Here is a 26,808-nt window from a genome sequence, read left to right as displayed (position 1 = left end):
AGTTTTGTGGTTTAACCCATGCAGTTAAAGAAAAACCTCTTTTTTTTTTTTTTTTTTTTTTTGCGGTACGTGGGCCTCTCACTGTTGTGGCCTCTCCCATTGCGGGGCACCGGCTCTGGATGCGCAGGCCCAGCGGCCATGGTTCAGGGCCCAGCCACTCCGCAGCATGTGGGATCTTCCCGGACCAGGGCACGAACCCGCGTCCCCCGCATCGGCAGGCAGACTGTTAACCACTGCACCACCAGGGAAGCCCCAAAACCTCATCTTTTATCAGAATAATATGCACTTGGGTTCCATTTAGTGAGTATTTATTGAGTTCCTACTAAGTGCTGGACGTTGTGCCAGGAGGGAAAGAGATAGAGACAAAAAAGACATGGAGCCAGCTCTTAAAAAGCCCGGGTGGGCTTCTCCGGTGGCGCAGTGGTTGAGAGTCCGCCTGACGATTCAGGGTACACGGGTTCATGCCCCGGTCTGGGAGGATCCCGCATGCTGTGGAGCAGCTGGGCCCGTGAGCCATGGCCGCTGAGCCTGCACGTCCGGAGCCTGTGCTCCGCAACGACGGGAGAGACCACAACAGTGAGAGGCCCAAGTACTGCAAAAAAAAAAAAAAAAAAAAAAAAAAAAAAAAAGAAGCCTGGGTCTAATATGGTAGAGACAACGTTGCCAGTGGAATAGAGATAGGAGTGAAATAGTAGTTACCCTAGCCTGGGGTCAGGGATGGCTTCTTGGAGGAAGTGGTGGTTATGTGGCGCATTAAGGAATAAGTAGGAGTCAGTTCTATCTAAGGCGGTGGGAGGAAGGTATTCCTGGCAAACTTTGTAGTCTGAGCTCAGAGACATACATAACAGGGTGTGGAGACAATGCAAGATTTAAACACTCTATTTAGACACCACCTTCACTTGTAAACACAAACATAAATGAGTATTTATTAAAATAAATAAACACATCTTACAACACATAAAGACTGACATTTTACATATGTAAAATACACATTACCTGGTAGGTTATCTCCACTATTAGATTCGGGAAAACAGAACCAGTTTTACTTTGATTTCCCTGTGACTCCAGTTCCTAGTTTAGACAACCAGTCAGTCAGCAAATATTTATTGAACGACTACTTTGTGCCAGGTACTATTTTAAGTGCTGGGAACTCAGCAGTGAACACAGACGAGTGTCTACTGTCAGGCAGCTGACATTCCCTGAGGAGTCAGTACACATTTTGGAATGAATGAAAGGAAAAAAAATGAATGCTTTTATCCAGTCAGCAATAAATTTCCGAAGAGGAGTGAGAGGGCCATTTTTGAGTTTTAGTTGAACACAAAGAAATCTCTTTTCTGGGGACTTCCCTGGTGGTCCCCATTTCCATTGCAGAGGCACGGTTCAATGCCTGGTCGGTGAACTAGGATCCCACATGACGTTGCCTGCGGCCAAAAAAGAAAAAATATATATATCAAAGTTCAGATGCTCACGCAAGATAAAATTTTATTTATTTATTATGTGTTTATGTATTTATTTTTGCTTCACACAGTCATCACCCCCAGCATCCGGCTAAGCAGCCCTCTGCGTGTACATTTCGGTCAGATCCTATTTACACAAATTTGGTTTACGCAGGCCTGGGGCTGGCGGGTCCTGACTTGCCGCTGAGTCTAGCCGGAGCCGGGACGAACCATCTGTGTCCGCGGAGGGGGGTAGCGGGTCAGCTCCGCGCAGAGTCACGGCCCAAACGGCTGGGATTCGGAAGCAGCCCAGCCTGGGTTCCTTCACGGAGGGTGTCCGGGAAGGGGTGACTTTGCCAAGTTGCAGCTGGAGCTGGAGGCGGGGGGCGGCGCCGCTCGCAGGCTTCCATCCCACCCCTCGGCGTGGACTCGGCTGCAAAACCGGGGGTCCCTATTTCCCGGACAGTTTCCCATCTAGGCCGCGGCTAGGAGGTACAGCCGACCTGGAGGACCCGGGCGGCGGGGGCGGGTAGGACCAGGTGGGGGTCGGGCCCGAGGGGGCGGCGGTCGCGGGGTCCCGACCTCTCCCGGCCGGACCGCCCCCTTGGTCCTACCTGGAGCGCGCGTGGTTGTTCCGGGCAGGCACCCACGGCCCCTTCACCGACTCTGCGCCTCTCACGGCCCTCAGACCTCTCCGGACTGCATTTCCGGCTCCCGACCTCATGGCAGACAGGAAACTGGTGGTCGTGTTTGGAGCCACAGGTAAGCGAAACCTCAAACGGAGGCCCCGAGGCGCAGGACCCCTCACTAAGGCCAGCCCAGGGCAGGGATCAGGCCGGTCCGACCCCGCAGAGCCTGGGCGCCCGCCCCTCACTCAGCTCCAGAAGACGTCCCCGGGGTCCTGGAGGGAGCGATGAGATGTCTGGGACCCCTGACTCAGGGTGGGGCCGTGGAGCAGGACCTGAGCGCTGATTCCCTTTTAATTTTTTTTAAAAATTACTTAGCTTTGAATAACAAGTGATAAAAAAATTACTTGGCTTTGAATAACAGGTGATTGCACATAATATCAAAATTAAATCTCCCTCCCACCTATGTCCCCAAACCCCATCCATCACTGTTGGCAAGTTTCTTGAGTATCCTTCCAGACAAATTAGGTATATAAAGATACTGTTTTTTATTATTTATTTTTTTTTTAACATCTTTATTGGAGTATAATTGCTCTACAATGGTGTGTTAGTTTCTGCTTTACAACAAAGTTAATCAGATATACATATGTTCCCATATCTCTTTGCTCTTGCATCTCCCTCCCTCCCACCCCTATGATACTGTTTTTTAAATGGGAGTGTTTTATTTTTACCCCACCTGTTTTTTTCTTTCCTGTATATATTTTAAAAATATATAACTGCTTTATTGAGGTATAAATCACATACCATACACTTCACGTGTTTAAAGTGTTCAATTCACTGGTTTCTAGTATATTCAAAGAGCTCTGTGACCCTCACCACAATCAGTTTTAGAACATTTCATCACCCCCTCAAAAAACCCATACCCACTAGCAGTCACTCCCCATTTCTCCAGCCCCTGGAAACTGGCAGTCTATTGTCTAAAGATTTGCCCATTCTGGACATTTCATATAAATGAAATCATACAGTACATGGCCTTTTGTGTCTGGCTTCTTTCACTGAGCATCGTTTTCCAGGTTCATCCACATTGTAGCATGAATCTGTACTTCATTCCTTTTTATGGCTGAATAATATTCCATTATATGGATATACCACATTGTGTTTATCCATCATCCATTATGGACATTTGATTTGTTTCCACCTTTTGGTTATTGTGAATAATGCTGCTGTGAACCTTCACATACAAGTTGTTGTGTGGACATGTTTTTAATTTTCTTGGGACTATACCTAGGAGTGGAATTGCTGGATCATATGGTAACTGTGTTTAGCATTTTGAGGAACTGCCAGACTTTTTCAAAACGACTGTACCACTTTACATTCCCACCAGTACTGTATGAGGGTAGTTGTAGTTCTTCAGTTTGCCTTTTCCACTCCAGGACACGTTGTGGTCACATAAGTCATGCATACAGACCTGCTACATTCTTCTTTTATTTTTTGTAAATTTATTTTTATTTTTATTTATTTTTGGCTGCGTTGGGTCTTTGTTGCTGAGTGCGGGCCTTCTCTAGTTGCAGCGAGCGGGGGCTACTCTTCGTTGCAGTGCGCAGGCTTCTCATTGTGGCGGCTTCTCTTGTTGCGGAGCATGGGCTCTAGGCACACGGGCTTCAGTAGTTGTGGATCGCGGGCTCTAGAGCGCAGGCTCAGTAATTGTGGCGCACAGGCTTAGTTGCTCTGCGGCATGTGGGATCTTCCCAGACCAGGGCTCAAACCCATGTCCCCTGCACGGGCAAGTAGATTCTTAGCCACTGTGCCACCAGGGAAGCCCTGCCACATTCTTTTTAATCACTTTTGTATGGATTTATCACTTATTTAGCCAGGTTCTTACCAAAGGACATCTAGGTTGTCTATAAACTTCCACTATGGATAATAATACTGCAGCCAACGTTTTTTTTTTTTTTTTTTTGTAAGAAGTGGATTTATTTATTTATTTGCATCCAGTGTTCTCATACATATATTTATGGATGATTTTTATTTTCTTCCTTTTGATGATTTTAATAATTTTCTCTTTTTTTCTTTTTTGGCCGTGCTGCGGAACTTGTGGGATCTTAGTTCCCCGACCAGGGATTGAACCCAGGTGCTCAATAATGAGAGGGCAGAGCCCTAGCCACTGGACCACCAGGGAATTCCCCTCAGTCTTTTTTTTTAAGGTGTAGGTGATACTTTATTTCTTAAGCTAATCGGTGGGCTCATGGGTGTTAGTATCCCTTTTTTGTATGTGCTAAATATTACATAATAGGGACTTCCCTATGCTCCCAATGCAGGGGGCCCGGGTTCAGTCCCTGGTCAGGGAACTAGATCCCACATGCATGCCGCAACTAAGGAACCTGCATGCCGCAACTAAGACCTGGCGCAGCCAAAATAAATAAATAAATATTTAAAAAATACTCCATAATACATTTTAAAATTTTTGTAAATGGTGTGTGATGACTTCTAAAACATGGATGAACCTTGAAAACATAAGTGAGAGAAGCCAGACACAAAACACCACATATTGTGTGATTCCATTTATGTGAAGTGTCCAAAATAGGCAAATCCGTAGAGACAGAGAGTAGATTAGTGGTTGCCAGGCTGAAGAGGAGGGGAAAATGGGGAGTGACTGCTGATGGGTATGGACTTTCTTTTTTGGGGCGATGAAAATGTTCTAAAATTGAATGTAATGATGGTTGCACACTCTGAATGTACTAAAAGCTGCTGCACTGTACACTTTAAAACGGTGAATGTGGGCTCCCCTGGTAGCACAGTGGTTAAGAATCCGCCTGCCAATGCAGGGGACATGGGTTCGAGCCCTGGTCCAGGAAAATCCCACGTGCTGCGGAGCAACTAAGCCCGTGCGCCACAACTACTGAGCCTGCACCCTAGAGCCTGTGAGCCACAACTGCTGAGCCCATGCGCCACAACTACTGAAGCCCATGCGCCTAGAGCCCGTGCTCTGCAACAAGAGAAGCCACCGCGATGAGAAACCTGCGCACTACAACAAAGAGTAGCCCCCACTCGCCGCAATTAGAGAAAGCCTGCGTGTAGCAACGAAGACCCAACACAGCCAAAGATAAATAAATAATTTGTTTTAAAATTGTATTTAAAAAAATAAAATAAAAGGATGAACGTTACGGTAAGTGAATTCTATCTCAATGAAGCTGTTAGTTAAAAGATTGTGTGAGGCAAAACAGTGGGAATCACAGGTGAAAAGTGCCAGGTGTGTTGCTGTGGTGGAGGATTCCCTGCAGGGCCTCACCCTTGGCAGGCTCCCAGGCTGGTCCCACCCTGCGGGTCTTTCTGACTCTCTGCAGGTGCCCAGGGGGGCTCAGTGGCCCGGACACTCCTGGAAGATGGGACATTCAGGGTCCGAGTGGTGACCCGAGACCCTGGGCAGAGGGCAGCGAAGGAGCTGAGGCTGCAAGGTGCAGAAGTAGTGCAGGGAGACCAGGATGATGAGGCCAGCATGGAGCTGGCCCTGATCGGGGCTCACGCCACCTTCATCGTGACCAACTACTGGGAGAACTGCAGCCAGGAGCAGGAGGTCAAGCAGGTAAGGGTAGGCGGGAGGGCGTGGGGAAGCCAGGGCAGGAGCAGGCCATCTTCAAAGGTGCTCCCTGGTCTCTACTTGCCCTTGCGGGGCAGCTCCGACTTGCCAGAGAGGGGCTGACCCCTGCCTGACCACTGACACTGCAGGCCTTTCCCCTCTTCTATGCAGCCCTACTAGACTTTGATGAGGGCAGAAGGTGGCTGCTTCCTCATCTGATGACTTTTTTTAGACTTCATTCATGTACCATACTGTTAACCCTTTTGTTTTTAAAGCTTTTATGACTATTTTTAAAGTATTTATTTATTTATTTTTGGCTGTGTCAGGTCTTAGTTGCGGCATGCGGCATCTTTTGTTGCAGCACGTGGGCTTCTCTCTAGTTCTGGTTCACCGGCTCAGTAGCTGAGGCATCGGCTTAGTTGCCCCGCGACATGTGGTATCTTAGTTCCCCAACCATGCATTGAACCCATGTCCCCTGCATTGGAAGGCTCATTCTTAACCACTGGACCACCAGGGAAGTCCCTGTTCCCCCTTTTAAAGTGTACAATTCAGTGGTTTTTAACATATTCACAAAGTTGGGCAGCCATTATCACTACCTAATTCCAGAACATTTCATCACCCCAAAAGAAACACCATACCTGGTAGCGGTCACTCCCCATTCCCCCCTTCCTTAGCCCCAGGCAACCACAATCTGCTTTGTGTCATCCAGTGACTCTACACTTTCTAAAAAACTCTATTGACCCATAATTTTCTTAAAATCAAATGTAGGGACTTCCCTGGTGGTGCAGTGGTTAAGAATCTGCCTGCCAATGCAGGGAACATGGGTTTGATCTCTGGTCCAGGAAGATCCCACATGCCACAGGGCAGCTAAGCCCGTGCACCACAACTACTGAGCCTGCGCTCTAGAGCCCGCGAGCACAACTACTGAGCCTGCGTGCCACAACTACTGAAGCCCGTGCGCCTAGAGCCCGTGCTCCACAACAAGAGGAGCCACCGCAATGAGAAGCCTGTGCACCGCAACAAAGAGTAGCCCCCGCTCTCCGCAACTAGAGAAAACCCACACACAGCAGCGAAGACCCTGTGCAGCCAAAAATAAATAAATAAATAAATAAAAAGTAAACTTTTAAATTGTACAATTTAATGAAATTTGAAAATAAATATACCCATGTAACTACCATTCTAATAAAAATATAATACATCTCCATCATTCCAAAAAGTCCTCCATGTCCCCTTTCAGATGTTTTGTTTCTCTTTATTCTGTTTTCCACCCGGCTTCTCTCTGGTTGGGTGGTTATTGAGCCCAGGTGGTGAGGGGAGGGATGTGAGACAAACATGCATCCAAAGTCTCTTGGAAGGTGGGGACACTTGCGGTGGGCCTGTCACGTAGCAGGCACTCAGGTATTTGTGGGAGGTATGACTGGTGCCACAGCAAAGGCACTGGGCTGAGACCTGCGCCTGCGGGCTTTCAGTCCTGCCTCATCCACATCTCCCCACCATTGCGGCTGTGGACTTGACTTCCCTGCGCTGGTCTGTCTTTCCTCCTGTGTACAATAAAGGGAGACTGGACCGGACCACTGGTCTCCAAACTTGTTTTTAGCCCCGAGCCTTTCTTCAGTTGCAGTCTTACATGGAAGCCCATCTCAGAGAGTGGACAGAGACAGCTTTTCTGGTTCACGCAGATCTCGTCAACCTGACCTCCTGAGCCATAACAAATGACCCCAAGCCAGGTGGCTTAAGACGAACAGGAATTTATTCTTTCCCCGTTCTGGAGGCCAGGAGTCCAACAGCAAGGTGTTGGCCCTGCCCTGTCTGGAGGTTCCAAGGGAGGTTCCAATTCTTGCCTCTTCCGGCGCCCAGTGGTACCAGCTCTCCGTGAGGCCACATCACTCCGGGCTCTGCCTCTGTTTACACAAGGCCTCTCCTCTTCTCTGTGTCTCCTCTTCCATCTCATAAGGACACTCGTCATTGGGTTGAGGCCCACGAGGGTAAATCCAGGATGATCTCGTCTCAAGTTCCTTAACAAAAATATCTGCAGAGACCTTTTTCCAAATGATGTGACATTCACAGGTTTTGGGGTTTGGGACATGGACGTATCTTTTGGGAGGCCACCATCCAGCACCCTACACAGCTTTGTGCAGCAGGTCGTGCTTCTGTCCCCATTTAACCAAGGCCAAAACAGTTAGACCCCTTGTCCTGGATGGCACAGCCAATGTGCTACAGAGCTAGTCTGGAACCCAGGTGGTATGTCATGTGATTAACTGCTGAGCCGTAACACTTCCCTAGGGTATGGTTGGGGCTCTCCCAGGAAGACGGCCCAGCACGGGGACAAGATGCTGAGAGCAGGCAGAGGCAGGAAGCCTGTGCGCACCTTCCCAGGTGGCACACGGTGGGCCATGGTCCAGCACACTGGAAGGTGGAACGACCCAGATAATCTAGAGAAGGGGCGCTAAGGCTATGCGGGTGGTGGGGAGCTTATAATCCCGTGGTAGAGCGTGTGGCGCCATGTGAGCCACACACGGAAGAGGGAGCCTTATCAGAGGGCTCTTGGCACCAGGCACAGTGGCCTCTGGGGTGGGAGAGCCAGTGCCGTGATAGGGACACACATCTTCCCTCTGAGCTTTGTGGTTTCTCCTTCCCTGCCCACCAGGGAAAGCTGCTGGCCAATCTGGCCAAGCGCCTGGGCCTGCACTATGTGGTCTACAGTGGCCTGGAGAACATCAAGAAGCTGACAGCAGGGAGACTGGCAGCGGGACACTTTGACGGCAAAGGGGAGGTGGAGGAATATTTCCGGGACATTGGTGTCCCCATGACCAGCGTGCGGCTGCCCTGCTATTTCGAGAACCTCCTCTCCTGCTTCCTGCCCCAGAAAGCCCCAGACGGAAAGAGCTACCTGCTGAGTGAGTGCCCTCCCCACTTCCTTGGGCGTCTCCTCTCACCGTGTGGAGCCATGGTGGCCCACTGGGCTTGTCCTCAGAGGGCTCTGGGTCCAAGCTCTGGCTCGCTCATGTTAGGCTGTGACTGCGAGCAACGCATGTGACCACGCTGGGCCTCTGCGTCCTGTCCCGTGAGATGGGCATGACTCGGACTTCCCAGGGGCTGTGGGAAAATCTGCCGAGTCTGGGGATGCAGTGCTTTGTCTGTTGGAGAGCTTTACCGAGTGTGTTTATCGTTACTGCTTCATAAATAAGGAGAGGATTTGGAAGGCGAGGTCCAATTATAGATTTCCTGAAGTAGGAAAGCACTTTCTTCTCAACATCTGTTTGCAAATTTGTAAACAGCTTGGAGGGAACCATGTACAACCTGTGTCCTGCCGGCGGGGCAGTGGGTTAATGCAGGTGACTCAGCAGGTGGAGCAGGAGGGGTCTGAGCCTTCCCAGCCCCTCACCTCTGCGTGAACACCACTCACCCTTGCTTGGGTCATGCCTGCTGGTAAGCAGTCTCATCCTTGTGTTGGCGCACCAGCATATCCCTTTACAGTTTGCAAAGCCATAATCGGAGATTCACCTGTGTTCCGTCTGTAAGTTGGAACAGGCTCCACCCCCGCAGGCTTCCTGGGCCGTCTGAATGGGCAACCACGGAAATTTTATAGGGCAGGGCCCGAGCGCTCCAGGTGCCTCATCAGGACACAGCTCTGCCTCTCCATCCGAAGACCACACCTCGGCAGGTGGAGTCACTCGTTAATTTAACATGTTTATCAGCACCCGTCATGCTGCTCTGGGGTCAGCCCTGGCCTCAGCTGACCAAGAATTCCTGCCGGTGGAGCTGATGTTTGGAGCACTCCCCACCACAGGCACCCCTATCAGGGATTCGGGTTTGATGAAGTGTACGGGGGCCTGAACCCTGGGAGCTCCCGTTCTCAGAGGTGCCTGTCAAAGCCCCTTCCCCGCCTTCCCCTTGTTCCCATCTCAGGCCTGAGAGGGGTGGCAGGCCCAGGGTTCTCCCTGCCTTGGGAAGGGTACAGCCGGGCTCCCAGGGTTTGAATGGCCTGCCGGGTGGCAGAGCTCGATCGTGTCCCATTTCCTGACTCACTTCTGCTGACACCGGGGGTGTCTGCCTCATGGCAGGTGCTGGCCTGTGCACACATCCAGCTGACTGGCCAGTGGGGACCGACCACTCAGAGACGCATGCCAGCACGTCCCTCTCTCCCTCCCAGGCTTGCCCATGGGTGACGTGCCCATGGACGGCATGTCTGTGTCCGATCTGGGCCCCATGGTGCTCAGCCTGCTGAAGATGCCCGAAGAATACATCGGCCGGAACATCGGGCTCAGCACCTGCAGGCACACGGTGGAGGAGTACGCTGCCTTGCTCTCCAGGCACACCAGGAAGACCGTGCGAGATGCCAAGGTGGAGGGCCCAGGCTGGGACTTGGCAGCCGCGGTCAGAGGGGCTTTGCGGGTAGAAGGGAAGGGGCACCTAGGGCTGCCCCAGCGCTCTGAGCAACGTAAAGTCAAATTCATTCTCACTGTGAACGTTTATGTCGTGCTGCTCTTAGGAGCCAGGTGTGGCCACTGAGTGAAACTTCTGGTTTTGTCAGTTGATCAAGTGGCAAGGAAGGGTTCCAGGAAGAGGGGACAGTAGGGGCCAAAGCAAGGAGGGAAAACGCAGGATGTCTTGGGCTCCTCTCGGGGAAGGGGAGGAGGCCGGAGTAGGCCCCATCCTGGTCCCCCCACTTCTTGGCCTGGCACAGTCCCTTCCCCTTGCCTACTGTCTTCCCATCCAGACCCCCAGGTGCCTTGTTTCTCATTATGAAAATCTGGGCTACTCCAAGTCATTAAATGACAGAAACCACCTGTAGAGCGCCCCCAGACCCAAGCAGAGCAATGATGGGGGAGAGGCCATGGCAGGATGCATTTCAGGCCAGTCAGACCTTGGACTCAGATCTTGCTCACAGCCCTTAACACCCACCCATGTGTGACTGGAGGCCCAGCCCCTGACCCCTCTCTGCCTCAGTTTCCTCATCTGTAAAGTGGGTGTATGGAGAGTATCCCCCTCCTTGGGCTGCTGTGAGGATTGAATGGAACAATTGCTGTAAAGCTCCCTTGGCACAATGAATGCACTAGAAAACATATACTAAATGGTTGCGTTTTACTCTCTAAACAAAGAAAGCCTGAGGCAGTCATGGAGGATTTGGAAGCTGAGGAGTTAAGATTCAGTTTGGTCAGGAAAGGGGAACAACTTTGGTTTTTTGAGCAAGTGACATACGCATAGTTCTGATTTGGAAAGGACTGAGAACTTTTCATCTCGTGATCTTGGAAGAACAGGATTTAAACTGCCCTAGAACAGTGCTTTTTGACATTTCATCTTTATAATAGACTGGTTTTCAGGTAAACTTAGTGGGGACCAGGGTAGGAACTGAGGTGTCAACAGTATGCTGCAGATGCCGATCGACCCTAAGAGACTTCCCTCTACTTCCAGATAAGCCCCGAGGACTACGAGAAGCTTGGCTTCCCTGGAGCCCAGGACCTGGCCAACATGTTCCGTTTCTATGCCCTGAAACCCGACCGCAACATCGAACTGAGCCTGAGGCTCAACCCCAAGGCCAGGACGCTGGACCAGTGGCTGGAGCAGCACAAAGGGGACTTTGCAGGACTGTGACCCTGCCCACCTCTCAGCCCCATCTGGGGGAATGGGAGGTACAGTCACAGTGATCCTTTCTTGTGTTACAAGAAAGTTTATTTTTTAAATAAAGGCCATTGTTCTCACAGATGGCTTCCAAAAGAAAAGTGCTTTGTTTCAGGGACTGGGGTTGGGGTGCCACCCACGTGTTCCTTCTTTGAGTTTGAGGGCAGGAAGACTGGCCCCTTCTCCCTCTCTCTTTTCTTGCCTCCTGGGCCCCTGGGTGCAGAGGCCTCGAGATGTGGGTGATAACAAAACAGGCTGGAAAGAACCCTTGAAGGAACATGGCAGTTCTGTGGACCCCAGGTCATATAAGACTCGGACACTGCTGAGAAAAGATGACGCTGCCCGCAGCAAAGGCTGGGAAGGGAAACCAGGGAGATAACCACCCGGGTTGAGCTCCCCAGGCATTTGGATGGTTTCCCTCTCCTGTTCGCTTTAGAGAAGAGAAATGAAGGCCCAGAGGACACAGCCGGCGGGCTGACCAGTGTCTCCGTGGACTTGTGAAACCTCCATCAGCGTCTGTACTACCCCGCATCAGCCTCAGGACCTGCAGAGGCATTGAAAGGGGAGCAGGGCAGCCAAACTCATTCGATCCGTTCATTAACTGAGTCATTGAAAAAGCACTTCTTTGACAACCTACCAGTGTAAGCTGGGCCCTAAATACAATGTTCACCAGAAAAGTATGCACCCTGCCTTGAGCCTGGTTTAGCAGGAGAGCCAGATACAAATCTGCAGAACAACTGCAGATTGACATAGGGCTGCAGAGAGCAGGAGGAATGATGAACACTGGAGGAGGGACCCACTTTAGTGGGACAGGGACAGCTTGCGGTCTGAGGGGAGCAGCCTCCCAAGCAGGGTAGGAGGAAAAGGACATGATGACATGGGCTTCCAAGCCCACCCGTATCAGCAAGAGAACATGAGAGGTCATCTGTGTCCAGCCCTGTGACGCCCAAGTCCCCCAGGCCCCTGCGTGGGAAACTCACCTGCTGGGGCTGTGACTCACCGTGCTAAGATCCTGGAGCAGCCCTTGGTCAGTACCAAGCCTGGGGAGAGCCTGCTGTGCCAGGTCCAGGTCCAGGTCCAGGTCCAGGTCCAGGTCCAGGGTGAACTGCAGGGAGCTGATGCCAGGCTCCAGTCGCTCCTCATCCACAAGCAGCAGGCCATGGACACGTTGCCGAGCCTCTCGGGTCTGTTTGCTCACCCGGTGCCCCCTGGCCAGGCTGTTGTGAAGGTAACATGAGGGCATTTGTGCGAAGCAGTGTCTGACTCCCCTGGGCCAACATGGTCAGGCCTTGCGAGCCTCCAGTGCCTTCCCTTGTCCACGCTCCAAACATTTCAGCAAATGCTCACACCATCTACCTCTCCTCTCAATCCCCAGAGGCTCAGGGACCTGGAGATACTCTTTTGTATTTTTAAATACCTCACCTCACGCTCCAGCCCCACCTCAGGCTGCAAAGTTGTCTGGAGACATGTCTCAGGATCCAGCTGTGGGAATAAGCCAAATCCAGTCCAGGCCTTGAGTGGGGCTTGATTCTACAGATGTTGCCCCGCCACCTTCTGACCATCTGAGGGAAGGACGCCTCAGTACAGCAATGAAGATGTCTCGCTAGAAAGAAAATCCACTTTTCCCTTTCAAAGTCTAGGCTCTTTCAGAAGACAGGCCATGAGTGGGACTTCAGTTGGCTTCTCCAGGAAGAAAACCTAAGCTATCACGAGAGAAACCATCTAGCTCCCCACCGCCATACCCTGGGGATCTAGGATCCTTCCAGGCCCATACTGAGGTCTAGGATCCTTTCAGGACCATACTGAGTCCACAGCAGGCGCCTGACAAACTTCTGTTCAATGAAGGACAAGTTTGGAAATTGGCAGGGAGTCACTGAGCCCCTTTCTCACCCAACAGGTATTCCCAGCCTCTTCACCCAACCCAGCAAGTGCCCTCACACCTCAACCTGCTCAGCCCAGAACCCAGAGTGGGGCAGAGCTATGTGCTCGGGGCCCACTCCAGCCACGACAGCACTTAGGCTTTTGTGAGACAGCCCGGACTAACACTGCAACACAAAAAAATACCTTAATATTCCTCTGAAAATAATGGAGGAAAAAAAAAAATCTAGTGAGGGAGGTGGTGACGTGTAGGGACCTAAGTAGGCCACACTGCATGTCTCTCAAATTGCAGGCTCCCAAAGAAAAAGCTACATACCGAACCCTAGAACATTCGTCAGATCAGCACCCTCCCCACTCTGGGATCTGGGCTGGAGAGGGTCAGCGCCTGTCAGAGGGCCACCCATCCTTGGCGCACGTGACTCCAAGGACTAGGACAGCCACCTCCAGCCGCCCCAGGAAGGCCAGCAGAGACGTGGGGTGGCCTGACTGGCAGGTGACCACCAGTAACCCCCTGCTGGGCCGCCTGCAGAAAGCTGTCTGAACTCTTTCAACGAAGAAATGACGACAATTTAGGTTTTAAATATCTCTTTGCAGTAGATAATCTTATTTACATTGATACAGAATCATTTTACATTCCTAGAGCAGGCACTAGTAGATGCTTTATTTTAGTAAATTATGAAGGAAAACAAAAAGGGAACTAATCAGAAGTGTTCTCCATTAACCTGTCTTACCACAGCCGGGGGGATCTGAAAACAATGGAACCCACACATCCTACGAGCCAAGGCTGGCAAAACAGTGTTTTGCTCTGGCTGAATAGCGGAGAACCTTCAACTGCTGAGACTGTGCTCTCCTTTTCTGAACAAACGTTTATCAGGAAAAGACGATGATTCTTAGCACTGAATAATTTAAACACACTTCTGAAAACAGAGGCCAACTGTGAGTGTTGAGAACCAAGGCCCTGGCAGGCAGCAGGGCAGGGCTCTGGGTTAAGAGGCCGTTAGTCGGCCCCAGGCCACGGCTGGCTGTGGTCCAGCAGAAGGGCAGGAGCTCCACTCACACCAGATTAGAACAACAGAACTCAACTGTCAAGGGACAAGGGGCCACCCCAAGTGGGGTGGGAGGAAGGACTATCCATCCTGACAGAGATCATGGCCCATGTGATCAAGAGTAGCATCTCCAGGGACTGTTTTCATATGTGTCACCCCAGGCCCCCAAGGCCCCCATGTTCCAGCTGCTTAGTACCTTTAGGAATTAAAACGAACTCTAGTAGGATATGCCCCCGCTGAGGGGTGGATGACACCAGTGGGGCGTCCATGCCCCAGGTCCCTGGAAAAGACAACCCTGTCAGGAAAGACTCATTCTGGAACCTCCCAGAGATTTGCTGAGAGGGAAATTAATCACTTCACAACTCGGCACAGCTTAAGGCTTCATTATTAAGCTGTAAGCATGGCCTTTAATTCTTTAACCACATTTGATTCCAAATCAGAGTTTTAGCTCTGCAAGAAATGTCCAGCTGTCTGACTCTGTTGGAGCCAGAAGAGACCAAGTTACCTACCCATGGATAGGAAACTACCAGCCCTTAGACCTGCCAAGCCTTACTGCCCAGGGGCTGTCCACCATGACCCTTCCATGGAGAGGTGCACTGTCACATGATTTTGCTGTTTCCAAGGTGGTCCAGAGGGCCTCTGCAGGCAGGGGCTCGGTGCTGCTGTGTGGAATCCTCCTGCATCTGAGATGCCCTGGCCACAAGGAGGGGCTGCTGCTCCCGGCCTAGTTTCCAGTGGATCGTTTTCCTGAGCCAAGACACAAACAGTTACGTTTCACTGGCATTGCAGGAAGAACACGCCCTGTTGGTGAGCTTCTGTCATCCCTGGGAAGGAGCTGCACCAGGAGCCCCAGCCACCAGGGACCAGCACAAGTAAAAAGTGAGTCCCAAGACACCACAGTGAGCAAGCAGGACTCCTGGAAGTGCCCCCCACCCCAGCCCTAACCAAGGTTGACACCTCCCCACACCTCCCAGGCAGGACAGGGCGGGGACTGGGGAGATCTGAGTTCTAGGCCTGGCTCTGCAATGACTTGGCCCTCTGTGACTGTGGGCAACCTGGTCCTCACCACGGCAGGACACAGAGCCCCCAGGAGCTGGTGGAAGGAGGGCTGGGAGGCAGCAACCTCTCCAGGAAGTGGAGCCGCAGAAGTGGCTACTATCTGTGGTTCGGCCCTGCGCTACCAGGTGACTCCCCATGGGCTGAGGCTTGGCTCTGAGGTGAGCCAGAAACACCACGCCTGAGACTGGAACCTCTTCAACTCTGGGTGTGGGGGGACAATACTGGTTAAAGTGACAGAAAACGGATTAGTTCACAGAGTGGAACGAAAAGGGGAGGAACCTCAGGGGTTTTCCTACCTCGGCTGGGATATCAGGAGGTAAACATTTTCTTAAGTTTGGAAAGGAATCCCTCCTTGTCCTCCCCAGCCTCAGGCCTAGCCTTGCCTCCTGCGGAGCTATCCATGGTGCTGCCACCTGGGCACAAACAGCAGAGAGAACTGGGGTCAAGGGCGCACACCTCCATGTGTCCCATCCCAGGCCCCGCCTGGCCACCCAGGGCTCGCCACTCAAGGAGCCACCATGCGCCACCCGGAGAGGAGAGGGGGCTGCACCCCAGTTGGCCAGGGCTGCCCTGCCTGTCAGATGACTCAGCACTTCAGAGCATCTCAATTGCTCGAGTCACTAGCCCTCGAGAGGAAGATAAGAAATAGAAAAGGATAAAAAAGAGCTGTCTCTACCTTAACAAGCGTAATAGAAATAGAGCCAAGTGCCAGATGTCTTCTGGGCCAGGCCACACGGCATCCACATTAGCTCGTTCAATCCTTAGGCTAACCTTACACGTAAATTCCACAGATGAAAAAACCAAAAACCAGAGGCGCAAAGGGATTAGGTGGCATGCCCAAGGTCACAGAGCCAGTAAGCAGGCAGGAGGCCCGAGATGAGACCCAAGCAGTCAGACGCCAAAGTCCAGGCTCTCGCTCACGGGCTCTGAGAAGTGAAGAACATACACCAAGACCAACCGACCAGCTTCCACAGCCCATCGGTGCGAACAAACCGTCTCCGGGACACCTGGGGATCCCAGGACATGCGCACTTCTCATCTATGACAACAGCAGCCGAGGACCCTGTGTGTCACTGGGCAAGCATCTGGCTCCAAATGCTCCAGATAAAGGGAAGCTGATCTGCTGTTTCCTGAGGGCCCACTGAGAGCAATTCTGCTGCACAAACACATCGTTTTAAAGACCTGCCAACCACGAGGCAGAGGGCCAACTTGTTATGAGCTGGAGTACTCAATATTTTTCATTGTGCTAGGAGAATTAGCACATCTCAACATGCTAGAAGATGTACATCAAGTACAGCGTGTAGAGGGTACAAAATGGTCACGTCCCCAAGATCTCAGTCTAAGACACCTTTGTTGGTGAGAGGCCCAAAGCTCTGGGCAACAGGCCCCCAGCAGGGGTGGGGCAGGTTGTCCTGGGTACAGCCCCCCAGGCCGTCCTCTGGACCTGACGTGCTCTCCTAAGTCAGGAATGTCCTCAGAGAGATAGCGGTGGACCCAAACAAGAATGTGCTGACAGAGGTCTGAGCAACTACAAAAGCCCGATGCCCAGGGCTCCCCCAGGTGAGGACACGGGCACTGCACAATCAAGGCAGTAGGCCCCCGTGAGAGGCATCCATGGCCACAGTTTACAAGGCCAGATGTGCCCTCCTTCAGTCCTTCACGTCCCCTTTTCTTACATAATTAAGTAACAAAAAAGGACTCTCCTAACACAAAGGAATCCACAAACCAGAAATTTCCTGGGCCTCCTCGGACAAGGCAAAGCAAGGCAAGGCAAAAGTATTGAATTTTGTTATATCCTTGGTGAGGGGACAGCAAGTCTGTGTGTGTGTGCACCTCACACTATGAGTTACTGCTGCTGATGCAGCTTTTAACATGTGCCAGGTATCGTGCCAAATGCTTTATCCACATGATCTCATTTAATCACAGAAGAACCCTATAAAGTAGATGCTACTATTATCCCCAATTTATAGATGAGGCAACTGAGGCTCAGAAGTGAAGAAATTTGCCTAAGGCTTTATAGCTAAAAATGGCAGAGCTGGGACTTGAATCATCTGATAGCAGAACCCAAGCTCTTAACTATTAGTCACAATGGGGCACAGAAACACTCAGCGACCACCATCACCCCCACCCCAACTCTGCTGTCCCTGCAGTCATGCCCCGGGGCCACAGTGTTTGGCCAAAGTCTGGGAGAGCCAGAATAAATACCAAGTGAGTGGGTTAACGATTCAAAACCGAAAAACAAAACAACAGAACACAGACACAACTGGAAATTCTCACCCCCTGTGACCAGAACACATTCTTATCTCTATTTTAAATGTGGGCTCCTTCAGGAATAAGGCTTACTGACAGGGACATCAAAGGATTTAAGCACTGAATTTAAAATTCTGAACCGGGGCTTCCCTGGTGGCGCAGTGGTTGAGAATCCGCCTGCCGATGCAGGAGACACGGGTTCGTGCCCTGGTCCGGGAAGATCCCACATGCCGCGGAGCAACTAAGCCCGTGAGCCATGGCCACTAGGCCTGTGCGTCCGGAGCCTGTGCTCCGCAACGGGAGAGGCCACAACAGTGAGAGGCCCGCGTACCGGAAAAAAAAAAAAAAAAAATTCTGAACCGAAAGTCAGGGATAAATTGTGAGCCTCTGCACACAGATGATGCAGTCTATACCTACATCACTTTTCTGGCCCTGGGGAGGAAGGACGTGTCCTTAAAGGATGTCCTGAGCACTCAGGTACCTTCTGGTCTCATTATAGAATACAAGCTGGCACATGATTCCTGCACTTAGGATAAACAGGAAATGCCCATGATCCCTCCAGCTGCATAGGCACTGCATGAGCGTTTCCAGTCCACACCTTCAGGAGGTGACCAGAGCGGAGGGGCTGCTCAGCCAACCTCAGGCAGAGGTCGGACCCGAGGCACAGGACTCCTCTATCAGACCACACGCAGCTTGCCCAAGCAGGGGTTACGTTTCCATCCCTCAGAAGGAAAATGAATTCAAATAAACTCAGCTAACAGGCACTGTGCACACGCAGGGGATTCAAAGAAGACACGCTCCCGGCCTACAGGCAGTGATTCCCAGTCATAAGTGTTTGATGGCTCTTTACAAAGTGAAGAATAACCAGGTAACATTCATTCTGGGAATGTGTACCACCTTTCTCCACAGTCACAAACCCCTAGTGTTATAAGCAAGGTCTAACACTTATTTGGGGGTTCAGTGCTTGCCCTGTCCTCCCCGCTCACACTGTAAGCTGGATGGGGCAAGGACGCTGTCTCTCTGTGCATTGCTTCTTATCTCATGGCAAATGCTCAGTGACCATCTGTTTGAAGAAACAGAAGCCAACAAGACTCCAGGATGACTTCTGAGGACTAGACCCACCCTACAGGAAGAGGTGCGGGTCTATACTCACAGCCTGACTCCCTAAGCCGTCTACACCCACAGACTGAGCCAGTGGAGCACCCCTTGTTCCACTAAAATGTCTTTTCCCTCATCTTCCTCTTGCCTCCACCCTGCCTAGATAAGGGGGCTCTATAGTCAACTGTCAGCTTGTCAGAGCAGAGAACGCAGTGGGATCCCCAAATAACGAGCTATGGAACAGGCTCCTACACGACAGCTCAGTGTACGTATGTGGGTTGTCACAGGAATTAATGATGATCCAGAAACACAAACAATGAGCCACACTGTCTCTAAACCCAAAAGGCCACGTGGTAATCTCAGAGCACCCCAGGCCCCTGAGAGCACTAAGGGTCCCAAGCTCACTACGGTCTTCTGCTTCACAGACTTGGAATGAAGCCAGGGTCAGACATTAAGGTTTTCAGCAGGGGCTTGAGGGAACAAAAGTAAACAAGGGATACTAAACCCACCAAAAACTTTAGGTCAGTTTCCTACATAATTGTAACTATTCCAAATGCCTTCCCCGTAATGAAAGCAAAGACACCCAGGAATCTGTTTGTATCTGCAGTGACAATCTCCGATGACTATCTCACTCAGAGGCTATTAAAAAGTGACACTTTAGCCCAAGAACCACTGATGACTGCAAGCAACTGCTTCTAGTAAAACTTTAATAAAAGAGATTCAGGCTGTACTTAAATAAACAGGAGTCACCTTAAGGAAGTTGACAGGAGGGGAATTTTGTACACTGGTGTGTTTTCACACTCCCACCGCAAAGGTAACTTTCTTCACAGTGTAACAAGAGGCTTAACCACACCCAGGTAGCAGAATGACTGACAATGCATTCTTTGAAGCCATTACTAAGATTCTTAAATGCCTTTTAAAGAATTGTCTGGCAGCCAAATTTCCCACTGGAATACAATTCTGAAATGACAACAGAAGTGGAAAAAGTAGTAATTCGGCATACTCATTTTATTTTATAAACTTTTCACAAATGCATCCAATGCCTATGTTAAAGTTACGCTATACTCAGCAAAATTATGTCAATAAACATTTAAAGGAAGAACTGGCGAAGTGTCTGGCACACAGGAGAGTCCCAATAAATCCTGGCTGAACAAGGGGACAGGGAATGAGCTAACGGGACAAAGAACCATGAAAGTAATGACAGTTCTAAGAACACTCATAAGCTGACTGCATGATCAACTCCCAGTTTAAGCTCTCAGAAAGGGACTGAAGACAACAACTGGTGACGACTAATACCTGACATTCAAATATAGTGAACAAGGCCCAGGTGGACCTCAAGTTCCCAATGTGGGAGGGGGCACAGCTAAGAGCTGGCTGCAGAACAAATCTCACATGCTCCATGACTGTGGAAATATTTGGGACTCAGGAAGAAGCTAGAGGTGCATAAGTAGAGTTACATGGAACAACCATTCCCACTTCCTTTTAGTTCAAGGGATATTAACAGAAAATATGAAAAAAGGCTATGAACCAAACCACTAAAATAAGTGTCCACTTGGTGCCTAGTTGGGCAGAGACAGGATTTGTGGCAGCTGCTCTTTCATGGAGGACTTGGTCCCTGGACTTAATAGGAACTCAGGGGACCTTCCTGGCAGTCCAGGGGTTGAGACTCCACGCTTCCAATGCAGGGGGTGCAGGTTCGATCCCTGATTTGGGAACTCAGAACCCACATGCCACGTGGCACAGTCAAAAAAACACAAAAAACAAAAACAAAACAGGAGCTCAGCCAAGTCCACGCAAAGGCTACTGCTGCTGGAACCCCCACCCCTACCCCGAGGCTGCAAGACCGAGTCCCCAGCCCCCACTCCAATCACCTGCTCTGAATGACCATACACTGATCTAATGCCATTCAAGCTCTGAGAAGGTGAGAGGCAGATCCAGGACCCAGACAAAAACAAAATGATGCAACATGTTGGGCAGCTGAAGCCAATTCACCCTTGGCACGGCCTGGCACGGCCTGTCCCGGCCCCAGCAGAGGCCCAACTGACAGAGAACAGCGTTTTCTCAGCAGAGCACCCCCATCCCATGGGAGGAGGGCTGTGGCCGAGGTTCCCGTGGCCAAAGCTGCCTGTGGGCATTTTGGTATCAAATCACCAATATTTAACTCCACTCTGCAGAGGGCCTATGATGTTTAAGCTCAGGGTAAATAAGGTGTTTTGTTTTTCATTGTCCTAGGAATTCAGAATTTAGGCCTGCTATGAACAGGCAGATTTGGGGTAATGTGACGACGGTCCTTCATTGCTGTAGTAGCTATTGTTTACAGGACACTCTGAAATCCTGGAGAAGCTTTCTGGGAGAGGAATGCATTAAGCCTCCCAACCCATCTTATCCTTTAGTGGTTACAAGGTGATCTCAGGTAGGGATGTGCCCAGGTCACAAGGCAAGTGGCAGAACCAAGGATAGAACTCAGGAGAGCAGCCCTCTGAGACACACAGCTCCTACCTGGCAGGAAGCATCGTGGAACTTGCTAAGCCCGGCAAGCAGCACAGGTGCAGAGGAAGGGGGAGCAGCTTTACTCTGGAGCACGGCTGTCCCTGCCGTTCCTAGCCCTCAGCTCCCCTCTTTCTACTCTGCTCTTCCCAAGTGGAAACCCCAACACGCTTCTGAACCATCCACCCTCCGAGGGGCTGGGGGCTCCCACTGGTCGCTGGGCCAACTTACCAGTGCTTGTGTTGGTGACGCCATTCACTGTCCCCTCCACGTCGGTCTCATCCTCAGCGTAGCTCAGAATCAGGCTCTGCTGCCGGCTTGTCAGTCTCCTGTGGACCAAGCACAGTCAGTGTCAGAGTGCTTCCTCTGGGCAGCTCTTTAAAGGACGTGTATGTGGCCAGTCCCCATGCTGCGTGTGGGAAATGCAAGACCCGCAACCCAGGCACAGGACACACCCTGAACCCAAGAGCCCACACCCTCAAAGCTTCTGTAAAATAAACCTCCTGAACTACCCTAACTTGTTCTAAACAACTGCCACTGTGGCTATGCTAGATAGTTTACAGGGGGGAACAAAATGGAAATGATCTAATTAAAGAGAGGGCTGGAAACCCAGTCCTCCCAAGCGTAGTCTGACATGCCCTGCTCCGGATGCCCACAGCTCCCTGCTTGGACTTTTCTCCCAGACACCGCAGACATCACCCACCACTATCTGGTTATAGGTCTCTCCCACCAGATGGCAGGCAACCTGAGAACAATAATAACAAAATCAACAGCAGCAGCAATAGCTAAGCATTCCCTATGGGTTATTCCTTTAATCTTCCAGCAACTCAACGAGGTCGAGCTTTTGTATTATGTCCACTTTCAGAAGGAGCACCCAGGCAGGACACACTTAACTTAGAGGGAGAAGTAACCCGCCTAAGCCTCAGCGCTTATAGCAGCAGAGTCACACAGGCTGGGCAGTCAGGCTTGGTGCTGAACCACCATGCCGCTCAGCACCAACTCAGCAGGTAAGAAGCCCTCAAGCGGATCCTGCCCAGTGCCGAAAGCTGCAGAGATCAGGCGGGCCTCACCACAGCTAAGCGGTGCTTACTTTGGAACTCTGATCTTGATGTGAATGTAGTGATCTCCATAGCCGTAGCTGTTAATCCGGGGGATGCCTTTCCCACTCATGCGAATCTTCTGGTCTGACTGAGTCCCAGGGGGAATCTATAAAGAAAGGAATCTCTGGTTTTCCTTGGTTTCCAGTTGCCCAAATGAAAACATTTCACTACATGAAGACAATCTTATTCCCAAAAAGAACTCCAGTCAGGTTTCTAGACCAAACCCACCAGACACCACACAGAAACTGGCTAAGCCAGGTCCATCCCGAGCAGAGCCTGTGATGGCCTTGAAGGCAGGGAGTCTGGGGCGGCGAGCCCAGAGCAGAAGTGAGGGAGCATGGAGAGCGAGACCTGGGAGGAGGCAGAGCCAACTAGGGCACCACTGAGGCCGCTCCCCGGCCCGGCAGCAGTGGACATGGCCCAGGAGCTGCCTTACCTGCCAAGTCACACCCAAGGCATGGCCAACACTCCTCCGTCCCCCCCACACCCAGCTTGTCTCCTCAAATTCCCGACAGGCTGGCTGTTCCCAGGTTCCAGCCACTTCTCAGCCATTTCCTGTTTCAGAAAAAAAAGAACAAGGAAATACAAGGGTGGCAAGGCCACGCTTGTCCTCTTACCATCACATTGATGGTCTCATACAGGCCCTGCGCTCTGGCGGTGCCTCCCAGAATGGCCTGAGCTATGGAAATGAAGAGGTCGGAGTGGATGTCTGCACCGTCCCTCCGGAACACAGGGCTTTTCTGTACCTACAACCAAGCACGAGAGGGGGTTACGCTCAGAGAAGTCGTTCTGGAAAGTGGGCAACAGACGCATCTCAGCAGCTCAGAGCACAGCGTCAGGGAGAGAATGTACTTTCACCAAAGCAACCACGCCCCCAGGCTCTGGGAGTTACAGGGCAGGTTCTTACTTCACTGCAACGCAAGAGTGTCATCTCAGATCAAGCTGTTCAATTGTTGAGGGAAGTAAAAAAGTAAAATCAGCTTCTGAACATTAAAAAAAATAAAAATCTTTCTTTATTGCAAAGTATAAAGAAACACAGACTAATACAATCTACAAAGGCAAAAACAGTTTACTTTCCAAAGAGTCATTTGGTACAAACTACCTTCAAGTCAGACTGGCAACACTGGAATTATTCTGATTTTATAAGCACTATTTTTTGTGTGTCAGACATTCTTTGCCTTCCAGTGATTTCTTCTTTTTTTCTTCTCTATTATCAGCTGCGAACAATCTGAATTCTCTACCAAGCCTTCCTTATAGATTGGCTTCCAGCCTGCTGCCTTTGTCTTCGATTTCTCAGTCTACAAGACTCACCCTTTACTTTATTTTTTCTTTGTTTTAAATTATGAAATATTTCACATATACGTAAACCAGCAAAGTAAATAACACATGGTGTTTCCACAACCCAGCTTAGGTAACAGAACATTAGGACACAGGTGACTTCTCCCCACCTCCAGCTCATCTCTCCAGAGTAACCAGGTCAATTTAGTAGGTATAATTCCTACAAGCATCTGTTTACTTTTCCTACATGTTTACATGCCCCTAAACAATACATAACACCACCTCACATGGTTTAAAATTTTACACAGATGACCTCCTTCCCTCATCCTGCAAACTGCTCTCTCCCTGTTTGTAACTGAGAAGTCCCAGGACATCTCATGCTGAGACGTGTAGCGCGAGCCTCCTCTGAGGTGCCCTGGACCCACAGCGCAGACCACTCACCATTCCCCTCTCCAAGGACAGCAGGCTGTTGTCACTGTCTCGCTGTTGTTAACAAGGCTATCACACACTCTGCCTCTGTGAACTGCACCTCCTTGGGTACACGTCCGGTGGAATCGCTGGCAGAAGGAGCCACCTCCTCTCATGTTTCCCTTGCCTCAGAAAAGTGGGTTTGCCCTGCACACACTGTACGTAAAACTGTAGCTTTGGCACTTATTGTATCTATGAACAATTCGATACCTAAATAAAAAATACAAGGAGATGTTTTCTGTATTTTTATGAGTCCAACTTGTAAACACCTCGAGGAAACTTTGTTCTCTCCACATTTAACACAAAAGCTTGATGTAACACACGTTTAATCACCCTGCCAAAGTGGCCACTGCTCACCTTGGAAGCTCAGATGGCCAGACACTCTGTGAAGCTCCTACCTCTCTTATGAGAAGCCTGGGCCGTACCCTCTGCAGGAGAGCAAGGGCCTGACAGAAGCTGTGCAAACAGAGAACCTACCCTGAATGTGATGAAAATTTCTCTTTTTCCTACAGGCATCCTCACAGTCTGGCCATCCTCGACTCCTGTAAGTAAAAACAAAAGTTCAAAACAGAACGCTTATTTTAGGACCTCCCAAGGCATTTTCTATGCTAGATCCATTTACAACCCACCAACTTCCTCATTTCTGTTTCTTTTTTTTTTTTTGGTGGTACGCGGGCCTCTCACTGTTGTGGCCTCTCCCGTTGCGGAGCACAGGCTCCGGATGCATAGGCTCAGCGGCCATGGCTCACGGGCCCAGCCGCTCTGCGGCATGTGGGATCTTCCCGGACCAGGGCACAAACCCGTGTCCCCTGCATCGGCAGGTGGACTCTCAATCACTGCGCCACCAGGAAAGCCCCTCATTTCTGTTTCTTGTTAACAAGGAATAACACAACTACTGAAGGTAGCAACAAGTATAACTTAAAACAAGACTAACTTTCCAAAGGTACAACATACAATAATTGATAACTGAACAAAAGCCCCTTATATTCATTTCTTTGGTTTACTGCCAGGTCCACCTAGTATCTCAGTGAGTTTAGAGTCTAATCAGGGAGACAGCTATTAGCCAAATAACAACACTAACAAATGTATCACTACAAACAGAGACATGTTCTTAGAAAGAAAAGATCGCAACTCCAGACAAAGGAACATCTAAGGAACAGGGAAGGTTCCAGAAGGCTCCCCTGGGGAAGTGACACTTGAGCTGGGAGCTCCGGGAGAACAGAGTTAACTTACTGAAAAGAAGGTTGACAGTGAGCTTCAGTACCGGGAATGGTGTATGCAAAGGCTCTATTCTGGGAGGCAGGGGCTACGTGAAAGTCAGGAAGCTGCAAGGCAGGTAATGAGGGGGAGACTAAAAAAAAGGGGAAGGCTGAGACCAGCAGGGGCTGGAAGGGGAGGCCATTTCTTGGCCCGAGAGTCACTGTATTGTCTTCGACAGGGTGAGAGACATTATTAGACCTCACAGTGGAAATACTACCCTAGGAACAGGAGCCAGTTAGGGAGAGCAGCCACAAGCTGGCCCTGGGGGCAGGAGGAGGGGTGGTGTTGCCCGCTGGGCTGGCAGTGGGGATGACATTGGCCTTGGGACAGAAGATGGAGGAGATGGGGGAGTCCTTCACACAGAAGCAGAGCAGCCACATCGGGTTCCATCTCCCCACGTGACGTGTGCAGATTTTAAGGATAACTGGTGCAGAGGAAAATGCAAGGAGACCCTGGTTCCTCCTTGAGTTTGGGCTCCAGAAACAAGGACACGATGGCCCCGGCTCCCAGCCCCTGGACGTGGAGGAGCCCCAGACCCACCGGCAGGCACAGGGATCACCACCTTCTTCTTCTGCTTGGCTTCTCCTGCTCCTCTGCACACCACACAGGGAGACGTGATGATGGAGCCCCGGCCACCACACCTCCGACATGTGGAGCGCATCACAAAAGGGCCTGTATTTATGGTTTCCTGATAAAAAGGAGAAGAGAAACGGGACCCTTAGACACCGGTAAACCCTGACAGCGAGATCCTGGGACTACAATGTGCATGAGAAACATTTCACCAAAGATTCACATGTTGCGTGCACATGCACTAAGACATACTGCCTAAAGACACAGGTGCAGGAGCTCAAACTGTTAATCTAACCTACAGTGCACCGACTTCTGAATCCCAAACCACAAACCTGATTATATGAGGCTGAAAAATGAGACGTTGCCTCTCTACAGAAGTTCCCGAAACTCCTGAGAGCTGAGCAAATATGCTTTAAAAAGAGTACCCGACCCCCATTACAAAAGGGACAGCTGGGAAAGCAGGGCAAGAAAGAGGAAAGTGACGACTGGATGCAACCCCCACCCAGAGCTGCCATTGCCCACTCCAAGGGAGGAGCAGCACTGGCCTGTCTCCCAGGGCCCCCCACTGTCCCCAGCCCCCATCACAGGAACCCTGGGAGCAAGGAGGCAAGCAGCTCCTCTCACAGGCACTGGTGCTACTCATGCTCCCCGCCCAGGGGTCTCTGCTTCCCCACCCCCCCAGGCCCTCCCAACCCAGTCCTCCAGGAGCCTCCCTGGCTCCCAGCCCCTCGCACAGCTGGTGAGGCCTTACAATTTGTGGCCACTCCTATCAGCTCCTCATTGGGCACTGGAAATCGGTTACCTTTTCATTTAACCTAACATCCTTGAGTTTTTTTTTCTTGGTAAATTATCAAATACCTGTTGTTATAGCAAATCAAAGGATACAGACATACATTAAAAAAATTATTAATCTCCCCCCTCATCTTGACTCCCAAGGTGACCAGCTCTTGGTAGCTCAGTTTGAAGTGTTCTTTCCCATAACTTGCTCACTCATTCTTTCTCTCCATAAAAAACTTTTTAAGTAAAAATTTTATAATGACAATATATTATACTA

General features: G+C 50.6%; 2 protein-coding genes across 10 annotated transcripts in view; one reads left to right on the top strand and one right to left on the bottom strand.

The window, feature by feature from the left end:
• Nucleotides 1-1,680: 1,680 nt before the first annotated feature.
• On the top strand, nt 1,681-11,343 carry NMRAL1 (NmrA like redox sensor 1). Of its 6 annotated transcripts, none has more exons than XM_059037454.2 (6): nt 1,681-1,928; nt 2,125-2,198; nt 5,407-5,645; nt 8,287-8,536; nt 9,793-9,983; nt 11,055-11,343. In XM_059037454.2, the coding sequence occupies exons 2-6, from the start codon at nt 2,159-2,161 to the stop codon at nt 11,232-11,234; spliced, it is 900 nt and encodes a 299-aa protein (XP_058893437.1). In that variant the 5' UTR covers nt 1,681-1,928; nt 2,125-2,158; the 3' UTR covers nt 11,235-11,343. The 6 variants fall into 6 exon arrangements, with proteins under 6 accessions (XP_058893437.1, XP_058893436.1, XP_066868939.1 ...); XM_059037453.2 differs by having other exon boundaries at nt 1,721-1,928; nt 2,079-2,198; XM_067012838.1 differs by having other exon boundaries at nt 1,894-1,965.
• Nucleotides 11,344-13,707: 2,364 nt separating this feature from the next.
• The window catches only part of DNAJA3 (DnaJ heat shock protein family (Hsp40) member A3), a 32,162-nt gene continuing 19,061 nt past the window's right edge, over nt 13,708-26,808 (bottom strand). The window contains exons 6-12 of one of the 4 annotated variants that reach the window (XM_059037444.2): nt 25,725-25,872; nt 24,402-24,466; nt 22,796-22,924; nt 22,169-22,284; nt 21,310-21,407; nt 15,541-15,657; nt 13,708-14,932 (exon numbers count right to left, since the gene is read on the bottom strand). In XM_059037444.2, coding sequence (XP_058893427.1) covers nt 15,554-15,657; nt 21,310-21,407; nt 22,169-22,284; nt 22,796-22,924; nt 24,402-24,466; nt 25,725-25,872 — 660 coding nt within the window. In that variant the 3' untranslated portion in view covers nt 13,708-14,932; nt 15,541-15,553. Of the gene's footprint in view, nt 14,933-15,539; nt 15,658-19,282; nt 19,552-21,309; nt 21,408-22,168; nt 22,285-22,795; nt 22,925-24,401; nt 24,467-25,724; nt 25,873-26,808 lie in introns of those variants that run through there. The other 3 variants (XM_059037445.2, XM_067012835.1, XM_067012836.1) reach the window with 3 other exon arrangements.

The sequence above is a fragment of the Kogia breviceps genome, chromosome 14 (assembly GCF_026419965.1).
Source record: "Kogia breviceps isolate mKogBre1 chromosome 14, mKogBre1 haplotype 1, whole genome shotgun sequence".
Classification (NCBI taxonomy): domain Eukaryota; kingdom Metazoa; phylum Chordata; class Mammalia; order Artiodactyla; family Physeteridae; genus Kogia; species Kogia breviceps.
Note: the sequence above shows the minus strand (reverse complement) of the source record. Positions and strands in the feature narration are given on the sequence as shown.

Bases quoted from the DNA above. Each gene is read 5' to 3' on its own strand.
- NMRAL1 (XM_059037454.2), top strand. From the start codon at position 2,159: ATGGCAGACAGGAAACTGGTGGTCGTGTTTGGAGCCACAG. The intron at 2,199-5,406 runs GTAAGCGAAACC...GACTCTCTGCAG, and splicing joins GGTCGTGTTTGGAGCCACAG to GTGCCCAGGGGGGCTCAGTG. The intron at 5,646-8,286 runs GTAAGGGTAGGC...CCTGCCCACCAG, and splicing joins AGGAGCAGGAGGTCAAGCAG to GGAAAGCTGCTGGCCAATCT.